This window comes from Empidonax traillii, unplaced genomic scaffold (assembly GCF_003031625.1).
Source record: "Empidonax traillii isolate 1590-97213 ecotype Southwest subspecies unplaced genomic scaffold, ASM303162v1 scaffold890:size686501, whole genome shotgun sequence".
NCBI lineage: Eukaryota > Metazoa > Chordata > Aves > Passeriformes > Tyrannidae > Empidonax > Empidonax traillii.
Genome location: NW_020956083.1, coordinates 279,099 through 303,696, shown reverse-complemented (window position 1 = coordinate 303,696; position 24,598 = coordinate 279,099). Strand labels below are relative to the sequence as shown.

Below are 24,598 nucleotides of genomic sequence, written 5' to 3'. Positions count from 1 at the left end.
AGCTGGCACAGGGTGTCCCCCTGATGAGGGACATGGAGTGGGGGAAGGCAGGGCCACCCCATCCCTGCCTGGCACAGGGGCTGCTGTCAGTCTGGCCAGTCTGATGTGGCTTTAGCAGCCCCCAAAACCAAGCTGGGTGGCTCTGCAAAGGGCATCTGGGCTAGTGAGGAAACTGAGGCACAGAGCAGGCCTGCGAGCTGGCAGGGACCACACAGCAGAGTGAGTTTGCTGTTCTCTGGAGTAGTGGAGTGAGACCTGTTGGTTTGGAGAATGGGATGGGCTGGAAGAGGTGGAGGAATAACTTGTGTGAGCTGTTGGAGGCTGAGCTCTGGGTTCCCCTGCCCCTTCCAGGCATAGCTCCTGGGCCAGGAGGACCAGCCAGAGCTCACAGTCCAGCAGCACCGCAGGGCTCTGCAGTCACCAATGTCTATGTTCAACTTTGGGGGGTTCCGTAGTTAAGAGCATTAAAAAAAAATCAAGTTTTCTCTTGCACAGATTTGCAGATGAAACAAAGTTAGGATGGGGCAGTTACTGCTTGGACAAAGAGAATTAGAGTTTTATACTGGTCTGATAAATAGGAAATTATCTAAAGTAACTGCAAAGCAAGCCAACAGAGACAGATAATTTTTCTTTTCTAAGCATAATAAGTGAAGAACTCCAAACTGTGAAACGACTGACAGGAAAGCCAATGTATTAATAAATGAACATGAGAATGGGTCACTAAGGTAAAAACTTCTTTTTGCTCTAGAATAAGGAAGTCAGGCAGCTTTGTTCTCTCAGAACACGCACTTAATTCCAAGTTCAGACAAGTGTAATATTTTCTTCAATTTTGCAATAGCTGCTTTTAAATTAAACCATCCAAAATGTCTTCATTTTGGATGACCGCTCCAGCTCCAGCAGTTAATTGCTCGATTCCCTGTGGAATCCCTGTGGGATGTCCTGAGGAGCGGGCGCGGTGCCGCCGGCGGCCGCCAGGGGGCAGCAGCGCCCAGCGTACCTGGCGGCAGGTGCGGGGCTGGTCCCGCGGAACCCCCGCGATCCCACCGGGAAAACCACTGGGATCAGCGGGATTTGGGACTGCAGCGTGGCCCAGGCACAGCGCTAACCCCCGTGTAACAGCAGCTCCACCCATGTACCCCCGCCGGTGACAGGAGATGCTCCCAGGGGCCTTCCTCCCAACTCCAGGGCTTAGGGGCTCAAGCTGAGAAAGCCAGCAGGGCTGGTGGGTAACTAAAGAGTAATTCAGGCCACTGGGGTCTAGAAGGGTGACAAAAAAGCTCGATTTTCACACAGACCCTCCCAAGAAGAAAGCAAGCCCCGAGTGCTTTCACGCCCTGCTCAGACCCACCAGTGCATGTTCCAGCTCCAGGATGAGGCCCTTTGAACTGGCAGGGAAAGGGCAGCAGGAAAAACTGCTCAGACAACACAGGGTCAGGATTCTAAATACATTTCTTAACTTTTATTCTCCCAGCAGATAAGCAGTGGTTAAAAAACCTCAGTAGCAAAACCAGACCAAAAAAGTAAGTCTCACACTTTCAGAAACAAACATTTGCAAAAATTTGCATGTCAGATTTGGGTGCTGAACTACAATTCCTATCCCCACAGTGGATATGCAAATGACTAAGGAGGAATTTGGCAGTGAGAGCAAACTGCTGCATGTGTCACCATGGCAAATGTGCAACAAACACGTGTGCTCAGGTGTTGGCAATGCTGAGCAAACACAGGGCCGTGGAGAACAAACACAATGATGCCACAGATTCTGAAATAATGTAGGCAGAAGAGACAAATCTCCTTAACAAATGGGACAGCTTAAAGGAAGCTGTTTGGCACTTCCTGGCCGAGGCTGCTTCAGCCACATGCAATATTAACCTTCCTGTACTTAGATTAGGTTTTGTAGACTCTTCTTCCCCATGTACGTGCTGCTTTTGCTTCCACAAAAGTTTAAAAATTCCACTGGTGAATTCTGGAGTGTTAGGGACACTATACGAATTAGGAAATAGAAAAGCTGCTCTTTTTTAAGATTTGAAGCCAAAGTGCAGCAAGGAGCAACTGCCAATTACAGAAACCCAACTGCAACTGGCTTTAGCCAAGGAAAAGAAACTACACTTTGCAACACAGTTCTGCACTGTGTCATAGTACCCACACTCCCCTAAACCATGCTACAATCAGTACTGTGGATTAGATCCCTCAGTATAAAAACAAGAAATCCCATAAAACAGAAATCAAGACTTCCTTAAGTGATAAAACTATGTTTTCAGAGGTGCTTCCTTGTATGTGCAACATCTGCTTTTGTCAAGGTATGCATCTTCTCTGGGTTCATAATGTGCAAATCCCATAAATCACAGATTTATTCCAGTCAGATTCCCTTACTAGTGCTGAAAAAAAGTCACAGTATAAACTGTCAAGACTCTTCATGCTGTGAAGGAATATATATATTTGAAAGGTAAAGTGCAATTTCTTCTGTTTTGCAGAGCCGCTCAATGGCTTGGACTGCAGCGTGTGGTCGCAGCAGGTTTTGGAATGGGAAAAGCCCTTCCATTAACCAATGTCAGCATTTCATGGCAGATGGTTCAGCTTTTCAACAGGCTGCAGGAATTTGCTATGCAGTAAAGTCTGAACGAAGGGTTCTTCGTTCAGGCCATCCAGTGCCCGACACGTGTGGGTTTCCCTCCCTGAACAGTAACAGCAGAGCCGTGGTTTTCACCTAAACACGTAGCACAGGATGTGTCTGAAATCTGAAAATTCATCCCTTGCTTTCCAGCTTGTGTGCAGTTGGACTCTGGATACTGGCCCCCCTCTGGAAGGCTCTGACACACCCTCACCGCACTCCTGCCCCGCTCTGCTGCAGCAGCTCCTGCTCGTCATCCTCCGACCCCGAGGGGCCCTGTCGGACCTCTTCATACCACTTGTTTGTCAGGGTTTTCATCTGGATGCGCCCATCGTGCAAGTCCTGAGGCAAAGGCAAAACAGAGCACTTTGTTACTTGGCTACACCACCACTCGTGTGTTAGAGCAAAACAGAAAGACGAGTTGGACACACTCCTCAGGAAACAATCCGCTCCTGGTCTCTATGCATGCAAAGCAGTTCTGTTTCCTACCAGAAAATATTTATCAAGTGCTCAGTCAGTAATTATTGCCACAGATGATAGTTTTGATGAGGGGTATTTTTACCTGTGTTTTTAGACAGTCCTGCTCTGTGTGTTTCAACAATCCTAATGCTGTCTGGAGGACCTGGTTTTGACTCTCCTCCTCGTGTTCCCAGGCACACTGGGAAGCTTGTGGCCTACTGTGTTGATTCACATGCTTATTTTTCCAGCCTTTGGTTGCCATCTGGATGGCAGCCTGTGCTTTTGGCTACCAACTACAAATCAGATGCTTACTCTGGTTTCTTGATTCCTTTTTGGTTTTGCGAAAAATGCCTTTAGTTTTTGTGGGAAAGTGCTGAAAGGGTACTTTTGAAAAGAAAGGTACAAAACAAGAGGAAAAATAGTGCTTTTGAGAAGGCTAGGAAGATGAAATGTGCACACTTTACATAAAATTATCCAGTCCACAGCCAGAATGCCTAATTCTATGGCAAACTGGAAAATGGGTGAATTATGTGGCTAAGGAGTCTAAGGTTTCTGAGACATGAGAGTGAAAATGACACAGCATTTACACCCCTCAGAGCCACTCAGTGTTAAGTTACACTTAAGTTTAGTCAGGTGTCATCTTGCACTTACAGCCTCAGAGCTCTGGTATCCCAGTGAGGCAGTCTGAAAAGGGAAGGTTGCAACGCTGGTGCATATTTCCAAGAAATTGCACAGCCCCAGAAGTCACAGGACCATTGACATAAGAGGCAGGAACTGTGTGTGACAGCACTTTAAAAACTCTGCTCATTTAATCCAACCTGCGCTTTTACAGTGCAGCTGTTCATTACAGCTGCTCTATCTACGCACGAGCAGTACACAGACGTCTCACTGTCCCTAATGCCCAAGTTGTGTGGCTGCATGATGAGCCCTGCGCGACGCTGAGGGAAACAACCAACTCCAGTTTCGTTTCTTCAAGAAAATGAGAACGACTTACTTCTTGTGTGAGCCTTCTGGTGAAGAAAGGATTTAAATACTCGACGTCAAGCCGCATAAACCCTTTGAGGTTCTGGCGTTTTATGTACTGGGCTTCATATTCCTCCTCTGTGAGCTCTGATAAATGTTCGGATTCTATGGTGTTTCCCTAGAAGAAACACAAATATTGGAATAACCTGAGAGATGTGCCAGTCATTCCCCCAGCCTGCTTCAGTCCTTGCCCAGTGCTTTTCCTTCTCACAGCCAGTTCCCATTCTGGAACAATACAGAAATTATCACCCCAGCCTCCCAGGGCTTAGGGCTGTCTGAGTCTGTTCAGCCATCAATTCCCAGAGCCACTCAGCTTCCCTTTCCACGCTGAAAGGGAAAAAGGCCTCAAATGTTCCATGTTTTGTACTGTCACTGTTGCTGAGAACAGATTTCCAGTGTGCAGGTTTTCTCTTGTGAGCTGGACAATGATTTTATCCAGCAAGCACCACCGATGTCATTGTCCCACTGCAAACAAGCTGTGTCCCTATGCTTCTCCCGCGCACATCCCTGCGTGGGCAGTGCAAGGTAATTCTGGAGGCTGCAAGCAACCTCATGCCACGAGAAAAAATGAGTTCTTAAGATCCTGCAGAACAATACTCTGCATATATTGTTCAGTGCTTTGGGGAAAAACAAGCAAAAAATGCATTATTTTCTCAGGCCTTTTGCACAAGATGTTCCAGAAACTGGCTGTTGGTTTTGTCAGTTCTGTTACTTTGCCAGAAATTGCTTTAAAATAAAGTCTAGTCAGAGGGGGGCTGCTGTTACCACCTTCTCGTGGCCTTTGCTTCGACTTTTTCAGAATAATTTCCATCTGCCTTTTATGATTAACTCCTGTCTCACACTGTACTAACTACTTTCTCACTGTATATGACTCAATCCTCTATCATCTGCTTTATGCTTTTACAGGGATTACTTTCATCTGTATGGATCTATTTATAATTGGATTGAGTTAAGAGTTAATTCTCCTCCCTTTGTCCTGAGTTATTTTATGTAAACATTAACCAAACTCTGTCTTCGGGATATTTTAAAATTACATCGCTTGGCCTTGTTCTACCACCTTGGCTTTTTTCATCACTTTCATTTTACTTTCTTGTAAAAAATTAAGTACTAGCCCTGAAAAATGTTTAAACTGAGAAGAACAAAAACCAGCAAAGCATAGTGATCCTCTCAGTAAAAAAGGAGGAACAAACCATCTTCTCTGTCTTGCTCAGATTAACATCCTTCTTGTTCCTCTTGCGCGGTTTGGAGTCCTCGATGTCCACGAGCCTGATGAGGGGCATGGTGCCCCCTCCCAGCAGCAGGATGGTGAACAGCACGATGATGATGGTCGTGGTCCCGATGAGCTGCCGCTTCTCTATGGGCTCCAGGCCCAGGTGGAGGCTCAGGGCGTAGGGAATGGCACCACGTAAACCTTATCGGAGAGAGCAGCACATCAGTGGAGAGCGAACCAACAGCAGCGCTGGTCCTGAGCACCCCGAGAACTCAACAGGAATTCCCCAGCTTTAAAAGGCTTTTTACAATCCTAGGGTGTGTGTTTATCAATCACTTGGTTCCCACCCTAAAACGAGCCTGAGAACTTCAGGCACTGCTGTTCAAACTGTGAAGCTGTTGGGCCTGGAGAGACAAGCAGCCTCTTTGCAGAAAAGCTTCAGTGGGCTCACCACTGCATAGTCCTCCACCACAAAGGGGGAAGAGGACATTTCTGTCCCACTTGGGTTTGAGACCAGTGCAAATGTTCAGTTGAATTCTGCTCAGCTAATGGAAAACCAGTTCCTCCTAGAGTGGCCCACACAACGGAAACGATAAAACATTTTTTTTCTGGTTCTCTGTATTTTGAGCTTTAACTTACCACTAAACCACATGATAAACATCATTTTGGGGGTGATTTTATGATCACGGAAAAAGTTGAGTAGGTAGGAAAGTGGAAAAATATTCACTGCTCTACCAAACAGAACCAGCACCTGAAAAACAGGAACAAAAGCAAAAGACCATGGGATGTGTCACAAGAGCAGGTGATTATACTCTTTTTGCTCACAGGCAGGTGAGCTGCTCAGTGAACACAGAGAAATTTCTCAGCACAGGGCATTGTGGAATTTAACTCTTGAAAAATTTTGTCTGCTTAACTGAAACTAATCCAGACCTGTCACTAATGGAGACCAGGCTGCTTTACTTATAATAGCTAAATGGAACCCAAGAGGCATTCCAGGGACACCAAGAATTACTTTGGGTAAAAGTTCTCCTCAGTTCAGTCTGTTCAGCTCCTTTAATCATTCCCTTGGCACAGCAGCCAAGAGGAAATATTGTCTATTCTATTGTCTCCCCATGGACCAGTTCCTCAGAGAGAAAAGCCAGAAGCCAAACAAAAAGCACACATGCTGATTTCTCAACACTTTGCTGGGTATGGCTATAAAACATACCACATATTGAAGTAACATTCTGAGAGGGGAAAAGAGAAAAAAAAGATACCATTGTTTTAATGGCAAACTATTAACACAGGGAAAAGTTTAACTCAGAGAAAGGCACAGTTTTCTCAATGCATTGTCTCAGAGCTACCACAAACAGACCTTGGTAAGGTAAATATCCTAGAATTAGTCAGCAGGATCCTTGAAGGGCTGTGCTGTTTTCCTTTATGAATCACCCCAAATTTACACAATTTGCATTATGCCTGTGGGGACAATGCTACACAGGAGGAAGTGTCACACCTTAGATACGTATTAGATAGGGAAGTTGGGTGTAGTCCAGGGAGAGCAGTTCCCTGTGCTGATATTCCTATCTGTAAGCTGTAGGTAACAATTCTCCCCTTGAACCATGCACTAAAATGGGTCAGTGTATGTTGCTGTAAGCAACTGGAAATGGGTCCCCATTTCGTTCATTTGGCTCTACTTTTCTTGCTGATATTAAACAATTATTACAGAAACAGATGTAGGGAACCTCCATGTGAAACATAATTAATATGTGAATATGCTACAGTGAAATACAAAGACAAAGAATTAAGATTCTAAAATCTTTTAACTGTAACGTCCCTTCCCCAGTAAGAAATATTGCAAAATGCATCTAAAATGTATGGAAGAAAGTAAATACCTACTATGCACCAGATGACAAAGGACATTTCAAACTTGTGAGGAAAACTAAAAATGGACAGCCCAAGAAATGCAAAAACACACGTTTCTGAAAAAGAGAAATCACACCTTAAATAAACAATTCTAGAAAACCTTTTTTTCTCCTATTATAAATCGCTACATACAGTACATAAAATGGTATTTCCTGACTTTTGAATGCACAAAATAGGCCTAAATGCTGCGATGCAAAAGGCCAGGCTGATGGCAGAGGACAGCACTTAGTGCTGTGTGCAGGCTTTTTTCAGCTGTAAATTACCAAGGCGTCAAAGCCAAGAACAAAGCCAGCAAAACCTCATTCTAAAGACCGAGGAACTTTTAACTTGAGCCATATAGGAGCTATATGTATACATATATATTTATATAATTTATATATAAAGCTGCTGACCAGGAGCTACAGAAGTTGCATGGTTATTCATAAATAACTCCTTTACAGTGACTTGACTGAATGCAGGCTTATTTAGCTTTTGTAATAGATTCAGACTAAACCTTGAAGAGCTGCTGCTGCTCAGTTAAGGAGTGGTTAAGTTCAGTTTGCAGCAGACCCATTCCCTGACAACATTCAAAATGCATCCTCCAGCAAACAATACGGAATTCACTCATGGCATCTCCCCAAAACACAGGGGTATGTTTGTAATACAGAAACATGTCGTTTCTTCAAAGGTTTGCCTTGTAGGAGGAACTGGAAAGGCTCTGGGACTGAGCTGCTTGTACCACTACTTCCAAAAACATCTCCATTTGTGAAGCTGTTGTTTTTGCAAGTAGATTTTCATATACAAAACCATTAAAAAATTACTACTCAACCCCCATCTCCTACAGCTAAAAATAGACCAGAGGAGTAAACGAGTCAGAGATCTCTATTTGGTCATCAATCTCGTGGCAAATCTTAGCAGGAGCCTGCAGGATGGGAGAGAGAGATTTACTGCATGTTTTATCCAGTGTGGCAGGAAAGGTGACTTCTGAGTGCCTTCCAGCCTCCACTATCAGGAATTCTTCTCTTGAAGACAAGCACCATGGACATACAAATGCCTAGAAGCAAATTAACACCTCTGCTGCTCCCAAGAGAATCAACATTTCACATGACTAAGATTTGAAACTATTAATACTAGATATTAATAGTAGGCAGCACCTACCACACATGAAAGCAACAGTTCTCAGTGTCTGCTGCATTAAAATCTGTGTGACTGGGGACAGGTTATGGTGTGTGTAGTGAGACATCACGATGCCAGAGAAGAGGATGGCCATGATACCTGTAGGCAAGAATGTGGCAGTAAACAGAAGAAACCAAAACTAAAATCACAACCCAAGATTAAAAAAACAAACCAAGCAGAATCCCTAGCTATTAGAACTACACTAACTGTGGCATCCCTTCCCTCTTTCCTTTGGGAAATAGGACAGGAAGATCATTGCCTTAACATCCCCACTTAAATCAGCCAAGGTCAGAGACACTGGGCATCCAGCAGAAATAGAGCTGGTCTTTGTACTTGCTCCTACAGAATGCTGGGAGAAGTTCACCTCTTCTTCTGGCCTTCAGCAAAGCCTTTACCAAGTATTCAGAGACACACACAGCACTCTGGTCTCAGCTGACTTCCCCAGTGTCACTGAGGACAGGCAGAAAACCACCCCAGGGCAGTAGGCTGGGCATGATCTAAGTTTGCTGAGGTGGCTGAGATCTGCAGCATGCACCTGAAACTTTAATTCTGTTTTGGGCAAAGGTAGCTGGGGACAATACCAGTATTTACAGTGGCTAACAAATGCTGATGACAGCTGCAATTACCTTTTGTATCTTCTGTAATATGAAGTAGAAAACAGCGTTTCTTTAAAGTAAGTCAAACTTAAAAGTAAGAACAGATGAAATGACAAAACACCCAAAAAAACACTAGGGGCCCTCTGAGACACAAATAATTCCTACTCCCTATCAAAGAAACTTGCACAGACTCATTTTGCTACTCACCTGAGAGTGAGATCCCTTCTGCAAGTCCATAAGGAAGGTAAGCAAAGATAATCATCATCCCAAACTCTAGGGAGGGTGTCTTCCTTAAATCAATGTGCTTTAGCACGTACACAGGGAAATGTTATGGAAAAATGTAAATTAAAACAAACAAAAAATCAAAGAAATATTTTCATCTGTGTCATTCCATTAAAAAACAATGATTATGCTCTATGTACTTCTCTACTGAATAGCCAATAAAATCTACACATTGGCCTACAACTCCAGTACGGAAGGATAAGTAATTCCTTAGGAGGAAAGTTTGATATAGAAGCTACTGCTGGTGGAAGTCTGTCAGAATGGACAGAGATGGAGACAAAAAAGATCTGCTACTGATGTGCCTCTACAATACTGATAGTAACAGGTAAATCAATATACTTTGAGGCATAAATTACAGTAAAAGGGCAAATAAGCTGCTTTTCTTGAACATCTGTCTCCCTCTTTTGTGGTGATGTATGGAATAATTTAAAAGTTTGTTGAATCAGGCTGCTGAACCAAGAGGGAAAATGTCTACATTTAATCAAACATTCAGCTCTTGTTGTTTACGAAGTACTTGCCAGTGTGTCCCAGCTGACACGAACAACTGTTGTACAAGCCCAGATCACCTGCAGTGATTAACAGTTAAGCCCTGAGAAGTAACAAAGGTGTCTGGACTACAGCAAACAGCCTTCCTGATCTCAGCAGAGAAGCTTCTGGGTTGTTTAGCAACCAATTCATGGAAGTGGAAGAGGCAAAATATAACCCAGTGTAAATCCAAACAGAACAGTGCCTGCATTCAGCTGCCTGCACATGATCCATAGGGACAAATGAGCTGGGCTGACTCAAAGGCCCTCGGGAAAAGGAGCTTTTCTTTCTTTTTAATTAACTGTTTTATGCAAGTAAAAAAAGGGAGCCATATGCTTGTAAAAATGGATTGGTATTGAAATGGAATTAATATATTTTGAATTTACAAAACAATTACCATATCTTATAACACTCCAATGCACAAAAGCTATTATACAGCATTTCAGACCTTAATTATGTTCATAAAAATTTGATGTGACTTCTTAATACACATTCATGCACACTAACATAAAAACAAAATGAGCATGACAAATTCCTCAGCCAACAAAATAATGCCTCATAAGAAATATCCCCTAAGAAATGCTGCAGAAGACAGGAAAGAAAAATACTATTAGAATGTTGAAGTTCACCAATTTATACATATGTATCACCAAAATGAAAAAAGGATATTAATGCAGAAATAAGACCAGTAAGTGTGCCAAGCGCTGCAGAGCCGAAGAACATTTTAAGAAAGTATCCCAGTGCCTGTAGAAAGGTTTGCCATCCACTTACATCTGACATATTTTCCCTTGTCAAACCTTCTGCTGTGCTAGATACAATTAAAAGAGAAATAAAAAGAAATGGTTATACATTCCAAGCCTGGATCCAAAAATATCAAACATCTTTTGAGCACAACAACAAAAAAGACTCCCATTTCTTTGTTGCTACCACTCTTAAAAGGCTTTTACTGTGATATATATAACAAGAGGAATGTCAAAAGACGTTAAATCAAGCCTTAGTGTAATCCCCAAAGGGAAACCTAATTCTGCTAAAAATCCAGCAATGCTCCTCTGAAGAATCCCAGAATGGCGTAAATAGGCTATGGTGATGCCCAGTATTTCAAAACAATGTTCCAACTTAGAATAGGGAAAGAAAACACATTTTACAGAGGTAAAAACTCATGTGATCCTCCAAGAAGAACCAATGAACAGGAAGAACTCTCATCAAATATTTAGGTGTGGATGAGAGACGAGAAGGTCACCAAAGGAAAACAAGGCAGCCCTAAGGAGGAAAGAGGAGAAACCTCTTTGAATTTCAGGAATGCATTTCATGGAAATTCTGTGCAAAGAATGCATGGATTCCAACCAATGTTCCTTCTGGCTGCTGTTAGCCTTCAAGGCCTTCCATAAAAGCACCACAGCTGTAGTAAAAACAGTTAGTTCACTGGCAAATGACTCTGACTTCACTACCTGCCTGGTATATCTGCTGCTTCTATACAATCACAGTCACATCTGTTGACTTCAGCAATAACACAAAGATTTATCTATCCATTTTTACTCTTTCAGCCCCAAAGAATTATCACGGGCAAAAGGTAAGGATACTGGATGTCCTTCTTTGCTGTGACAGCCCCGACATAAATATGCAACCATTGCATAGATGTTGATGTACTCCCCCCCAGCTGCAGTGGGACTCTGGGCATAGCCCAGTGACAGAGACACAGCGGTGTATTTGGCAAGGGGAACATTTCTGTGCAAGCCTGAAGGGTGATGTGTTGGTTTGCTGCTGTTAGGAAAGCAGACAAAAAGAGAGCTGATAAATGAATGGAATTAGATAGCAATCAGTTATCTGGGATCAGTGAGATAAGGCAGTGGTAATAAGGCAGCCATTAACTGTCTTCTGCCTATGCAGCTCATGCTTTTAACAAAGAAGGACCACAGGAAATTCCTTTTTACACCAGAAATACACGATTTGTTCTAAATGGAGGTGGCAGAATTACTGTATCTCTGAATAACTAACTGACAGAAAACAAAGTGGTTGCTGTTCCCATACACACGTGTAGTTCCAGTGCACTCACTTGGTCAGGACAATCGAGACTGCATCATTGAGAATGCTTTCTCCAAAAACCAACATGTTAAGCACAGGATCCACATTGAGGGCATTGAAAATGGCAATAGTAGCCACAGGGTCAACTGCAGATATTAAAGAGCCGAATGCAAAACTGGGAGAACACAAAACAAAAGAGAAAACTAGATGAAAGAAAAATACATACCTAGTAAGTTATATGAACAATATGTAACAAAGACTTTTGTGCTACAGTTTCTACACAGTGGTAAGTTATGCTCTCTTCCCATTCCTGAGAACTTGATCCTTTGCCAAGTTCTTGAAAAAAAATCTATGTTGATACTGAAAACTTATTCTGACTTTTAAGAGAAGATTTGGACAAGGAAGTTATGCCCTTATATTTATTAATAATAGCAACTAATCAAAGTTTACAAATCTTAACTTTAAAGTTTGGTTAAAATACCCAGTATCTGTCTAGAAAAATCACTGAGCACAGAATAGAATAGAATACAGTACAGTACAATTTGGAAATATGGGTGTAATAAATAGGGTACAGAAGTCTTTGATCTATTTATTGGTTTCATATACAATGTTGAACCTCAGCAATCTAAACACTAACCAGAAGTTGGCCAACTGCAGTGCATTTCCCATCTATAGTTATATGGAAGAAAGCTTCATTTTCACCAAGAGCTTACCTGTCTGTCATGTTGAGTTTATAAATTACATCAGCCTGAAAGAACAGGTAAAACATAAAAATCACAATCAACTGTGGTTTTCTGCTGTTCTTAAAAATGAAACTATTCATCAAATCCCAAGTTCATTATCAAGAAAAAAAAAATCATAGTAGTGATGTTACTCAGTTTAACACTGCCCTCCAACAGTGATTTACTGCTACAATTCTGGTCAACCAAGATCAGAGAAGACCAGATGGAACTGGACCAGATTCAGGTGAGTAGAATAACTAAGGCCTTCAAAGGAATAGAAATCTGAAGGGCAAAAAGGAAAAGTATGAAATGCTTGGCCTACCAGAATGAAGTCTGAGAGAAAAGATAAATATTTGTGTCTATATGTAATCAATGGGAAACACCAAACCACAGAATCAAAAAAAAAAAAAAATACAGAGAAGAACAAGTAAGTTTAATATTGGAAAGCAGAAGATGGCTCTAGAGAATACAGGTTTTAGAACAGCCCTGTGATAGGAAGGTTGTGTAAGTTACAAAAAGTAATTGCTTTCAACATGGAGCATGCTGTGTCACAGAATCAGAGGTTCAGGTTGAAAGGGACCACTGGAGGTCACCTGGCTCACCCTCCCTGCTCTGCAGGGTCCCCTGGAACACGTTACTTAGCACTGTGTCCAGACAGGCTTTGAGTATTTCCAGGAAAGAAGACTCCACAGCCTCCCCAGCAATATCCATGGAAAGGGTTGTATAACATTGCCTTTGTGAGAGCAGGGAACTGGACTTTGTGACTCAGGAATCCACTTTCACTATGTTTGTCTGCTCTCGAAAAATGGACTTTCAAACAACAAGGCAGATATACTGAAGTGCTTCAAAGCAGTAACTCTTACCCGGCCCAGGAAATAGATTCCTCCACCTACAATGAAAGCTGATATTGCAGTGCCAAATACAGAGAACAGGATGATGGAACCAATGTTCTGAAAAAAATTACCCTGGAAAATAAGAACAAGTAAATTAGTGAAAATTGCCCAAGGGAAATCTCATGTTTGGGTTTGCATCTAAATTAGATTCTGATTCACAACTGGGTTTCCAATAATAGCCCCCTTGGCCAGGACTAGTGTTGTGAGACACGTCCATGGAAACACAGGTTCCCAGGCAAGGGGTGAGAACCCTTGGAAACCTTTTCCTCTTCTTTATCTGTGGAATGACGTCACCTTCCCCACTTCTGATCCTCCTCCTTCCCGGTCTGCCTCCTTCACAGTAGCCCTTTTACAGCTCTGATGAGGTAAGAAACCTCTCCAGCCAAGGAAAAGCACACACCCAACAGCTTGCCAGCAACCAGTTATCAGTAACAACCAATGTTCCCTGCACTCTGGGTTGAAGAGGCTTAAATTTTGCACTCTCAATTCCCTAATGGTTATTATAATGGAATTTAATGCAATTATCCTAAACTTCATGAAGATAACTAAAAGCAGAATGTGTTCTAAACAAAACCTCAGCATGCAAAATGAGTTTCTGGCAGGGGCTGACCTTGTGCAGTGAATATCCAGATTCAAATATAATAGGTGGAAGCAAAAGCAGAAAAAACATATTTGGACGAAACATTTCTTCTTCCTGCAAAACAAAAATGAATCATAATTTCAACAATATCATCATCATTATTGAAATAACACCAAATCTTCCAAAAGGTAAATTATTAAAAAATTCTGTTGGAAAATGAAATGGCACTAATCTTTCTCCCTTCCTATCACAAAGTAAAAGACTGAAGAAAAGTAAGCTATTCCAGGGCTGCTACTTCTATTGTTCTTTTTCAACCCAGTGACAGAAATCTAGGAGTTACTTATTTTAAATTACTGCCTCCAAATAAGCTGCAGAGAAAACAGGTTATTCATGGCAAAGTCTTTCTGTTTCCATGAAAAGTACTCCCATTTTATCTCACAGCTTGAAGTCTGTACGGACTGCCAAGGAACGGTGACTTCTTGGTCACTGTTTGAACAGAACAGGTTAACTGGGACCAAGGAAAGCTCATCACACCATCATCTCAGTGCACCTGCAGGAGACCAGGCTCACACCACTGGGAGGAGTCTGAGGCTGGACTCTTCTCAGCAAATACAATTTCTGTCTGAAATTCAATGGCACTATTCCTGATGGTTCCTTTTTGCCATCACAGTGATATAAACAGCACCCAGGATGAGGTAAGATGCTATTTTTTGGTGCCCTCACTCTTTTGTCACCTATTTCATCCCTTGGCTAATACTGCTCATGGAGCTGTACCCCCAGCCTGGCATCCTGTTTTTTCTGCAGGCAGACTAAGTAAAGAAGGGAAATTATTCCCAGCTGAGTGGGCCTCTCTACTCACCTGTCTTCTCCCTCTTGCCCCCCCAGCAGAGCTTGTCACCTTTGCAAGCACCGATTAACTTGTTTAAATCCAGGTTAAACAGCTGATGGAATGTTCTGTTCAAACCCCAGCTTTCAAAACAGAGGTCCTCATCTCTTTAAAGTCTTGTTCCTGCCTGTACCACAGATAATCATCTTAAAGGATTTGGGGGGCTTAGAAAACAAAACTCATCCTTTAGACTGAGATGCTCTAGTCCAGGATTCTGCACGCACAGCTCCGTGCATCGATGGCTGACACTGCCTGGTTCTGTCAGCACAGTAACTGCACCGGGACAAACTCTCACCTCTCTGAGCAACTACACTGTTCAAGACCCCTGAAACCAGAGCTGGACAAGGAGGCAAGAACAACGGAAAGGAAGGACTGCATTTGTGCTGCATGGGAGCAGAGACCAGGAAAGTACAACAAGAGGACTGTGATTATCAGCCGTGGTAGCCAAGAGCCACCAGCAAACACAAGGTCTTAGTGGTGAACTTGAGGGAACACTGAGTGAGGCACGATCACTAGAAATTACATTACAAAGTTCCTAGGGCAGGGATATCATCCAAGTTTTGCCTTGTACAAGGACATAGCCAGCAGTTAAATATTCCATTTTTTCCATGTCTGACAAACAAAAAGTATCCAGGAAATTTACAGCCATTTAATAAAGTTCATAATTATTATTGATTAGAACATTTCACATCTGAAATTATGGCAGCCTCTGTTAAAACCTAAACTTTATTACAGTGAAATTAACTTAAATAAGCAAATAGTAATGTGATATATGTGACCTTTTACCTTGGCTGACAATGTGAGCAAACCAGACACAGCTCCCCATTTCCCACCAAGACGTGACCAACACTTCCCAGAAAACCACCACGTAATTCATCAATATTTACCATGGGATCAATATTTACCATGTTAACAGAATGAGTGCTCAAATCAGAGCCACACTTCAAGCTTTCTTCTTTTTTCCTACATACATGATCTCGGTCAGATTATTTTATTTAACAAATAAGAAAGTATTTTAAAATGCTGATTTTGTGGCTGTTTAACTGACAGCTCATTGCTTTGACAGTATGGATAAAATGTAGGAGGCAAAATCCTTGTTTCACTGTAGACTTCACCTCTTGAAGACACTTCCGCCAAGATTCTCCCTCTAAAAAACCCTACTATTACAAGCAGTCTTTTTTAAACATTTAGGGATTGTTCTACAATTAAAAATTAATTGTTTCAAATATACCTTCCAGTTGGCCAGCTTTTGAGCCTCTATGATTTTTATAAAAGCTCCCATGAGGATACCTAGGAGAGAACGAGAAAACATTCTGAAATAGCCACAAAACACATCACTGATCAGCTCTCCAAGTTTTAAAAGTACAAACAAAGCAAACCATAAAGCAGCAAGTCTCTAATTCCTAAATCACAAAAACACAAGGCGGTTTTGGTTTCCATATCTGAATACCCAGTTTTCAATACATTACATAATTCCAGATTTTTCCTGACACAACAGATTGTCTCTTGGGATATCCCAACCTGAACACTCATACTGAGAGTGTGATGCTTACTGATGCAGAAAGACAACAGGTTTAACTACTCAAAACCACTTCTCATCTAAGCTGCATTCAAATAAAATTCCACCCTTCTTGCTGAAGAATCAGGAAGTTATGAGTTAGACATCTGTGCTTCACGTCACTTCAATGCTATTTGCAGTGTTAAAGCAGCTTAAATGACATCAGTCCTCTCCAAAGAAGTGAATTCTGTTTGAATGAAATCATAGCACTTTCTGGCAGCAAATTCTGATCAGGGTGGAAACACTGTCAGAACTATTTCCCAAATGAATTACACACCATTTAAGTCATGCAGAAATACTAATTTGAGTGTAAAAGGATTTTTTTTATCAAGGCTGCTGTGAACTCAATGGTTAAAGGTTATCACGCTTTTTCCTCCTATACATCTTCAAACATGTCAGACATAAGACAAAGATTTCTTCTGGAAGTCAGGAATATAACTCACAAACTGTTGTTAAAATGTTTTCAACTAGTTATGAGGAATTTGTCTTTAGTCAGATTCCAGATCTGTGTTTCTGCACAGCTGTTGTTTTATTATTTACAGAATGGAGACTTCACAGTCAAACACTGTGGTGTAGAAGAGAAATACACCAAATGAAAGGTAAAAAGTGGCTGAGAAGCTCTAAGTACACTTTCCTTTATGCTCTCATGCTGCAGCTAACAAAAGAGTCTTACAAACAGAATCACATGGATTACCCCTGATGGATGTGTCACACACACAAAGCCATGAGGCCTAAGCCTTCTTTCATACAAAGATCTGTGAAGGCATCAGTCCCTGAGGATAGAAATAACTGTTCCATGAAATTGTTTATACGGAAAGGAAGCGCAAAGCATTAATGACGGAACGTCAGAGGTCTGCTGTTCCTTGAAGGACAGAACGCAGATACAGCCACTCACACAGCACACAAACACGAGTCTCAGGACTAAGTTAGGCCTCTCAGCCTGGGGTGGCAGCTGGGCCAGAAGCCAAGGCCTAGAACATTGCTAATTTCTGCAGAGCAACAACACTATCTTCAGCTGGTACAGGCAGTACTTGTATCACTTAACAAAAAGTCTGTGTGGGGAGAAACCAAATGACGAGACCCAGAGCCCACACACCTGAGAGCACGGATGTCAGGAAGGTGCTACTGCCTGAACCAACACTCACTGTGGTGAGATTCAGTACTGAGAGCCCTCACATAGGTTTAGATGGGATTTAAAAGAGAATCCCTTAACTCACTTCTTCTGAAGGGGAAGGGCTCCAGCATGACTCTGGGTAACTGGAGCCCTGAGTAGGCCACCCATGGCCTGGGGGCTACAGGCTGAACATCCCTATCCTGAGCCCGAGGCTTAAGTTAAAGGTTGGCTCAGTCTGTTCTTTCAAGGAAGAGCTAATCACAAGATGACTCCAACAGCATCACAGACAAAAAAGGTCCTTGCATGATATCAAAAGTTAAACAACAATATCAATGAAAGGCAGCAGAAGAGTTAAGGGGAAAGGATAGGCCTGAATACAACTTACACCTTTACACAGCAGAAGTGACCTCTACCTGCATATTACACACAGCAGTACTAAGATTATGCCAAGTAAAGTCATGAGAGACCTGCACAAAATAATGCATCACCAACAGGGTCCAAACTTCGATGCTGATTTTTAAAACCTGCCCCATACATCTTTACTCTTCCTTTATTAGATGAGTGAACACAGTTTTTGATCAGCTAGTTCTATTAAATCAGGCAGATCAGTTTTGTCAAGGGGCTAACTGGAAAGTTAAGTCTGTAAGAGTTAATCTAAGCCCCATTTTTTTGAAAATTTTATAGGAATTTGCTTATTACAACCAACCTTTATTTTCCTGAGAACACGTTAAAACTCAGTAACAAATCAAAGAGAAAAAACTTTTCTGGTAACTATTTTTACCAATGAAATTCCATCAACTTTTAAGGATGAAGATCAAAATCCAGCCTCAGAAAATGTGTTCCTGACCTCTCCACCAGGAGAGTCACACACCCTAGAAACCATAAACCAGAAACTTCCGAGCAGCTTAGACAATGGGAGGAAAAGCATTTGTGAAAATCATACCTATCTTCTCTGCTGCCACTTTTATTAGCCTTCAATAACTTCCTGAGAACAGCTGCGTAATTCACAAGCCAAAGTAGGACACACCTCACTTCTGGCACTGCTCACAGAACTGGATACTTGAAACTCAAGCTGTGCTCTTGCAGCTGTGCAGAGCATTGACAGTCCCAGGGGGTTACTGAGCAGCAATGAGCTGCAAATTCCAGTGATTATCCCGATGCCCTGTCCTGTCACCAGCGCCGATGGTAGTTTGACTGAGTCTGTAAACTAAGCAAGGCCGAAACTACACAGGACATCTGGGCTGCTACTGGGTATAACACTCTGCTGACTTCCAGGAACTGCATGTGCTGGTATCATGTCGCCTGGCTGGGGGACAGGCTGCAGCTCTGCTTTGGTTCACCCCAAAACCCACCCCGGCAAGTTCCTGCATGGCCTCTACGTGAGACCGCAGGAGGTGCAGCTGCTGACCCAGCCTGAGCTGCAGCAACAACCCCAGCGAGAAACCTCCCTGTTTCATAAACAAGCTTTTGTTGGGACTGACAGGAGCACAGGACACACCAGTACTTAAATCCAACAGCTAAAATCCTTCTCCTGCTTCTGAGATGCCAAGAATGAGAAAGAGAAGAACGTCTGTGCCTCTGCTGCTCTGCACAGCTCAGCAGGAGCAGGGACACAAGCTGGCCCAACACCTCTACTCTGCACTGCCAGGATGTGGCTTGTGGCAGGATATGCAGAATGACAGCCAAGAAAATCCAAAACTATGCCACAGCAAGAGCAATCAATACACTGCTGAATTTTATATTGGGGATTATGCTTAAATTTAGATTAGCTATTTAACAGCCAAGGTAACTAATCTGATTTGAAGCCAAACCGACACCTTTCACCTGGGTTTTTGTATATAAAGAGGAAGGATACTAAAGGGATAGCATTGGAACCTTTCAGGACATGGGGAGATACATTCACCAGACACCTCACCTGTCCATGGCAATGAAATAAGGAGGGAGGGAAAGAGAAGTGTGCCAATAGTGAATCAGGCGCTGGGTGGTTTCTGTGGGGATGACAACGTGAGCCAGGGTGAGCTGCAGCAGCTCTGATCCATGTCATGGACAGAAGCATAAAAGCACAAAAGTCTGAGAGATGCTGCTGCTATAAAAAACACCCAGAAAATCCACACCAGCACCAGGACAGGCTGCTTACAGGTCTGTTTGGTTTTTAGCTGCACAGAAACACTGGAACTCATATAGGGCCTTGCAAGTGAATGTCATTTGAAGCTTCAAAATCTTCTACTATGGGAGTAACATGATGTGGCCTGCACCACACACAGTCATCTACAAATGCAGGGAGTTGTGCTGCCAGAAAATATGCTTCTCTTTCTGCTGAGTAACACCTCCAAGATTTTCTCCATCTAGCACGCAAGATGCAAGAAGATCCCTTTTTCCCAGATAGCATAAGTTACTGACAAGCACCAGAAAGCTCATTTCCTTCCTTGAGAACTTGTGTAAAAACACACTTAGGAAAATATGAGAGAAGATGCCAGCCAAGCCCAGGAGAAAGTAAAAAATCTACCTGCTCAACCAGTTCTACACTCCTTTGAGCTACACTGGATTATAACTAAGCATCTTTGTCTTCTTGTGGTATTTTTAGAACAGCTGTCAGTGAAAGTGTCACTAGTAATAGCAGCAAAAATATCACAGAATCTCGTAAGACAAGTCACAGAGACAGCTGAAAAACTGCTGCTGGGAATACTCAGACCAGGTTCTTCAAACATTAGACAGTTTGTAGAGAAAATGGTACATGTATATGGCCTGATTTGCTCCTCATTCACAAAATCAGGAGCACAGCATACAAATACATGAGATTACCCTAACATAGAACTATAGTCTTAGGAATACTCCAAGTTTAATTCAAACTAAATTAGCACCTAATCTCCATGAAGGGTGCCACTGTTACACCTCAAGTCATAGGAAGAGCTCTTGTCATGGTACTGCTGGGAGAGTTAAGCATCTGGCAGTCCAGGCAAGTTTTCAAGATAGTTGCAGTCCCCAGCTACATTAAAATCACACACAGAAACATAATTCTAACAGCACAAACACATGTACCACTTCAGAGGGAAGGCTGGAGCCTCGTGGCCAAAAAGCGCTGCACGTCTCCAACACTAAGGATGCAACACCAGAGGAAGATGCCCGGTAGTGACATCCCTGTGGGTGTCATTTTCCTGGGCCAATCTCTGCCTGTATGCTCATTTATTTCTTCAATGAATTCAACTCTATGAATTAGTTGTTTTCTTCAACGCATGCAGTTTGTTGCATCTTTCTAGTGATGGTTAACATACAACAGAGCATTATCTCCACTACAGACAGTCCCTGGATTAACACAAATCCAGTATAAAAATGTCATGGTTACTCACCTAAAGACACAACAGCCACGCTCTCTGGTAAAAAATGAAGCCGGTATTCTATCAGTAAATGCACCAATATGATGCAAATAGCTATGAAGGGAAATAAAATGTAGATTTAGAAGTGTTAGAATAAAATATACTTTTAAGTAATATTTCTACTATTTCACAGAGCAAAACTTCTCCTAATGATTTAGTAGACTATGCTTTGGCAACAAACCAAAAAGCACCATAGTCTCAGCAGTAGCTCCCACCACCATAAATATTACGGCAGCTTGGGATGTTCCTGAGCTGTTGGTCTCCATTCCTTGTGTGTGACTGCTCTGCTTGTGTCTGGCAGCACATCACCTGCTCCAGGCACCTCTCAGGGCTACAGTGACAGGCACGAGTGCTGTGCCAGGCTGAGGGACACCCGAATGTCCCGCAAGGGAAAGCCCAGTCAAAGCAACACAGCAGCAGGGAAGCCACAGATCACAGGAACATGGATCACAGTCACAGCAGGGATGTGACTGTGACAGTGTCATCTGAACACACAAACAAGCCACAGAAACATGGGGCTGGAGTTCAACTCAGGAACTTCAGGCACTTTACATCTGGGGCTCGGCTTTGACACAACACAGGACCGATCTGCTCCTGGAGCTGCTCCAGTTCAGAACATTTGTAAAGGCCACTTTTCAGAGCGGGGCCCACACATTCATCTTCACCTTCCAACACTCTTAAATGAGAGATTATGAATGGGAATAATGATGAACAATAAGCTTTCATACCGGTTTTACTTGGTTCAGAGAACTCCCCTGCCCCCAGGGTGATGCTTTTAAGATCCATTACATTATCAGACTAGCATACAGGCTGGAATATAGCCCAAAAAAAAAAATCACAGCTTGTTTGGTAAGTCCTGGGAATGTGATTTTACCATGAATGGTCCTTTTAAAATCCACGAGACACACATATTCAGAAATTTTATTTTTATCTTAGAAGTCTTCTGATCTACTGCATTTTGCCTCGGTCTTTCTTTTGTTCAAATCCAGTATGTCAGTGACCTCTGGGAACAGAGGAACCCTCTCTGAAGACACACAGGTACCTCAGAAGTAAGCAGAAGCTTTCTACCTTTCGCTGCACTTAATAGTAGGAGGTTTTTTTAAGCTTAAATGACTCGCAGAAGTTGCCACAGTATTGCCAACTCTATACCTTTCATTTCCTACATTTGCTACTGGAAAAATCACCAGTCAGAACACTGGGTGACCCGTTTGCCCCAGAGAAGTCTCTCAGTGCTCTGGAAGAACGAAGCACAAGCACAGAAAGGCAAACAGACAAACCTTTCACCCTCCTGAGAATTCTGTTATTGGTACAGTTCTGGATCCAGCACTGCTCTAAGCAGAAGGTGAGACAACTACATTCTCTTGAAGAAAGACAACAGCCCAGACTTACAGAAAACTCTGGAGAGCACCTGCCATCCAAAACGCCTCTACACTGACACCTACACCGACACTGCTCTCAAACTCTGCCCAGCACCACAGGCCACCCTGACAACGTCTGTTCCACACATGAACAGCGCCAGGTGCTTGGTAAAGGCAAAGACAATTAAAACATGTTGTTTGCACTTTGAGACCGTGGTGAGAAGATCTGCAACGGTCCCCAGCCTTCCACAGGCTTGGGAGGGTCAGGCAGTCACACACCAAACCTCCCACACCCCTGTGCAGTATCCCACAGCAGAGAACCAAACCACCGTGACTGTGCGTTGGTCTCCATCCTCAGGCACAGAGCACGTTTAACAGAGGTTAACAGACTTTCAGATCATCATTCACCTATAACAAGAAGGCTAAAAAAAATCGTCATGCCACTGGACTGCTCCTCTTGCTGTGCCTGGACTCCAGTCTGGACTGGCAGGATGGGCTTGGGAGGTGTGGGTGCCACCAGCTTGGTTGTAGCAGCCAGCAGAGTGTGGAGGGTGGCATTGATGGCCTCGTGGGTGGCGTTTGCAGACCTGTCAGGATAATACAAGATGTGATCATACTGGATGGGAGCGGTACGACAGAGACTCAGCCTACTGCGGGCATGCACAGACCGACCAGCCAGCGGGTCACGGCGATTCTGTGCTGCTGACCAATTCGCTGTAATTTATTGAAAGCAGTCTACGATCACAGACAAACACTGTAAGTTCAGGTTCACGGAGCTGATTGCCGCTGGGTTCCCCCGCGCCCTGCAGACACCGAACCCTCGGCACCGCACCCCGGGAGCGGTGAAGGCTGACACAGAGCACAAACAGCCCGCAGTCACACCGCGGGGCCCGCGGGCCCGCACCTGCCGGCTCCTCCCGCCGCCCCCGGAGCTCTCGGCGCCGCTCCGAGCCCCTCCTCACACCCCCGCGAGCGGCTGCGGAGGGGCAGGCCCCCCCAGCCCGCCCGGTCCCGCACTCACTCCGCCATCTTGCCGGCATCAACCTCCCGCCGCGCCCCGCGCGCCGCCGGCGCTCCGGCGGCCACTTCCGGCAAACTCTATGGTGGGTGCGGGCACCGCCGCGGGAGCGCGAGCGCGGGGAGGGAGGGCAGTCACGTGACCGCGGGGCCAACCCCCGTCACGCGTCGGGGACGTCACGGTTCCCGCGCCACGCGCGCGGGGGCGGCAGCGAGCGGGGCGCCCCCTACCGGCGGGGGCGGAGACTGCAGCGCCGCCGCTCTCGGGGCCGCCATCGCTGCCAGGGCTGTCGGTGCTCCTTGTCCCTCAGTGCTGCCAGGGCTGTCGGTGCTCTTCATCCATAACTCAGAGCTGCCAGTGCTGCCACTGCTCCTTGTCCCTCAGGGCTGCCATTGCTGCCATTGTTGCCCCCGCTGCCAGTCCTCCTCATCCCTCAGGGCTGCCACTGCTCCTTGTCCCTCAGCCATTGCCATCAGGCACCACGTCCCCCAGAACTGCCACCCCCCAGTGCAGCTTGTCCCTCATTATCCATGGCCCTGCTCCTCGTCCTTCTGCCGCTGTTGTCTGCTGGCTCCTGCTTTCGGCCACCACTGCCCAGCGGCATCTTGTCCCTCAGTGCCACCTCCCAAGCTCACCAGTCACCCCCTGTGTTTAAGGGCAGGCTGAGGTCAGGGCTCATTTCAGAGGGTGCTTTGGAAACGGCTGTAATGCCTACAAATGTGTGCTGAAGGCACCACAACACACTGTGGTGCCTAAAAGCGGGGAATGGGTCCTGACTTTTTAAATTAGGCCTGTTCACCTGCAGGTCCCCTCACCCTTTCCCGCTGGCTGGGCAGACCTGGGGAAGGGCACAGCTGGTCCATGCACAGCTCTCACCACTCAGCCGCACTGGGAGCCTTGGCCTTACAGCAGGGAGAAAGTGTCAAATGAGCCCAGGTACCACTGAGCTAAATCAGAAAGCCTCAAAACTTTCATAAAAATGCTTTTCAGTGAAAATACCAGGGAGTAACTAATTAGCAATTTTGATCGATGAATTAAAATAAAGCTTAGGCCAGCTTTATCTGGTCTAAGTTCAAATGCCCTCCTGGCACAGGCTGCTGGGGTGCTTTGGCTCTCTAAGCTCTCCTGTGCATGGGTTCTAACCTGGAAAATGAGGCTAATTAGCACCTTCCAGCTTAGAAAGCCAGTCATGGGCATACATACATCCACTCTGTGCCAGTTTGAGGAGCTGGGATGACAGGGGCTATGGAAACACAGCGTAGAACAGCATCACATGCATTTCTGTTTCTCGTTTGACTAGCTCAGGAAATAAA

General features: G+C 44.1%; 1 protein-coding gene across 2 annotated transcripts; it reads right to left on the bottom strand.

The window, feature by feature from the left end:
* Positions 1–1,431: 1,431 nt before the first annotated feature.
* On the bottom strand, positions 1,432–23,330 carry SLC9A8 (solute carrier family 9 member A8). Of its 2 annotated transcripts, XM_027902587.1 has the most exons (16): positions 23,289–23,330; positions 22,676–22,854; positions 20,883–20,963; positions 16,095–16,153; positions 14,008–14,091; positions 13,368–13,469; positions 12,496–12,530; positions 11,814–11,957; positions 10,430–10,568; positions 9,161–9,266; positions 8,340–8,456; positions 7,176–7,258; positions 5,940–6,051; positions 5,281–5,501; positions 4,062–4,208; positions 1,432–2,950 (listed from the first exon to the last, which is right to left on the bottom strand). In XM_027902587.1, the coding sequence occupies exons 1-16, from the start codon at positions 23,294–23,296 to the stop codon at positions 2,819–2,821; spliced, it is 1,749 nt and encodes a 582-aa protein (XP_027758388.1). In that variant the 5' UTR covers positions 23,297–23,330; the 3' UTR covers positions 1,432–2,818. The 2 variants fall into 2 exon arrangements, with proteins under 2 accessions (XP_027758388.1, XP_027758389.1); XM_027902588.1 differs by lacking the exon at positions 22,676–22,854 and having other exon boundaries at positions 23,289–23,315.
* Positions 23,331–24,598: the final 1,268 nt, after the last annotated feature.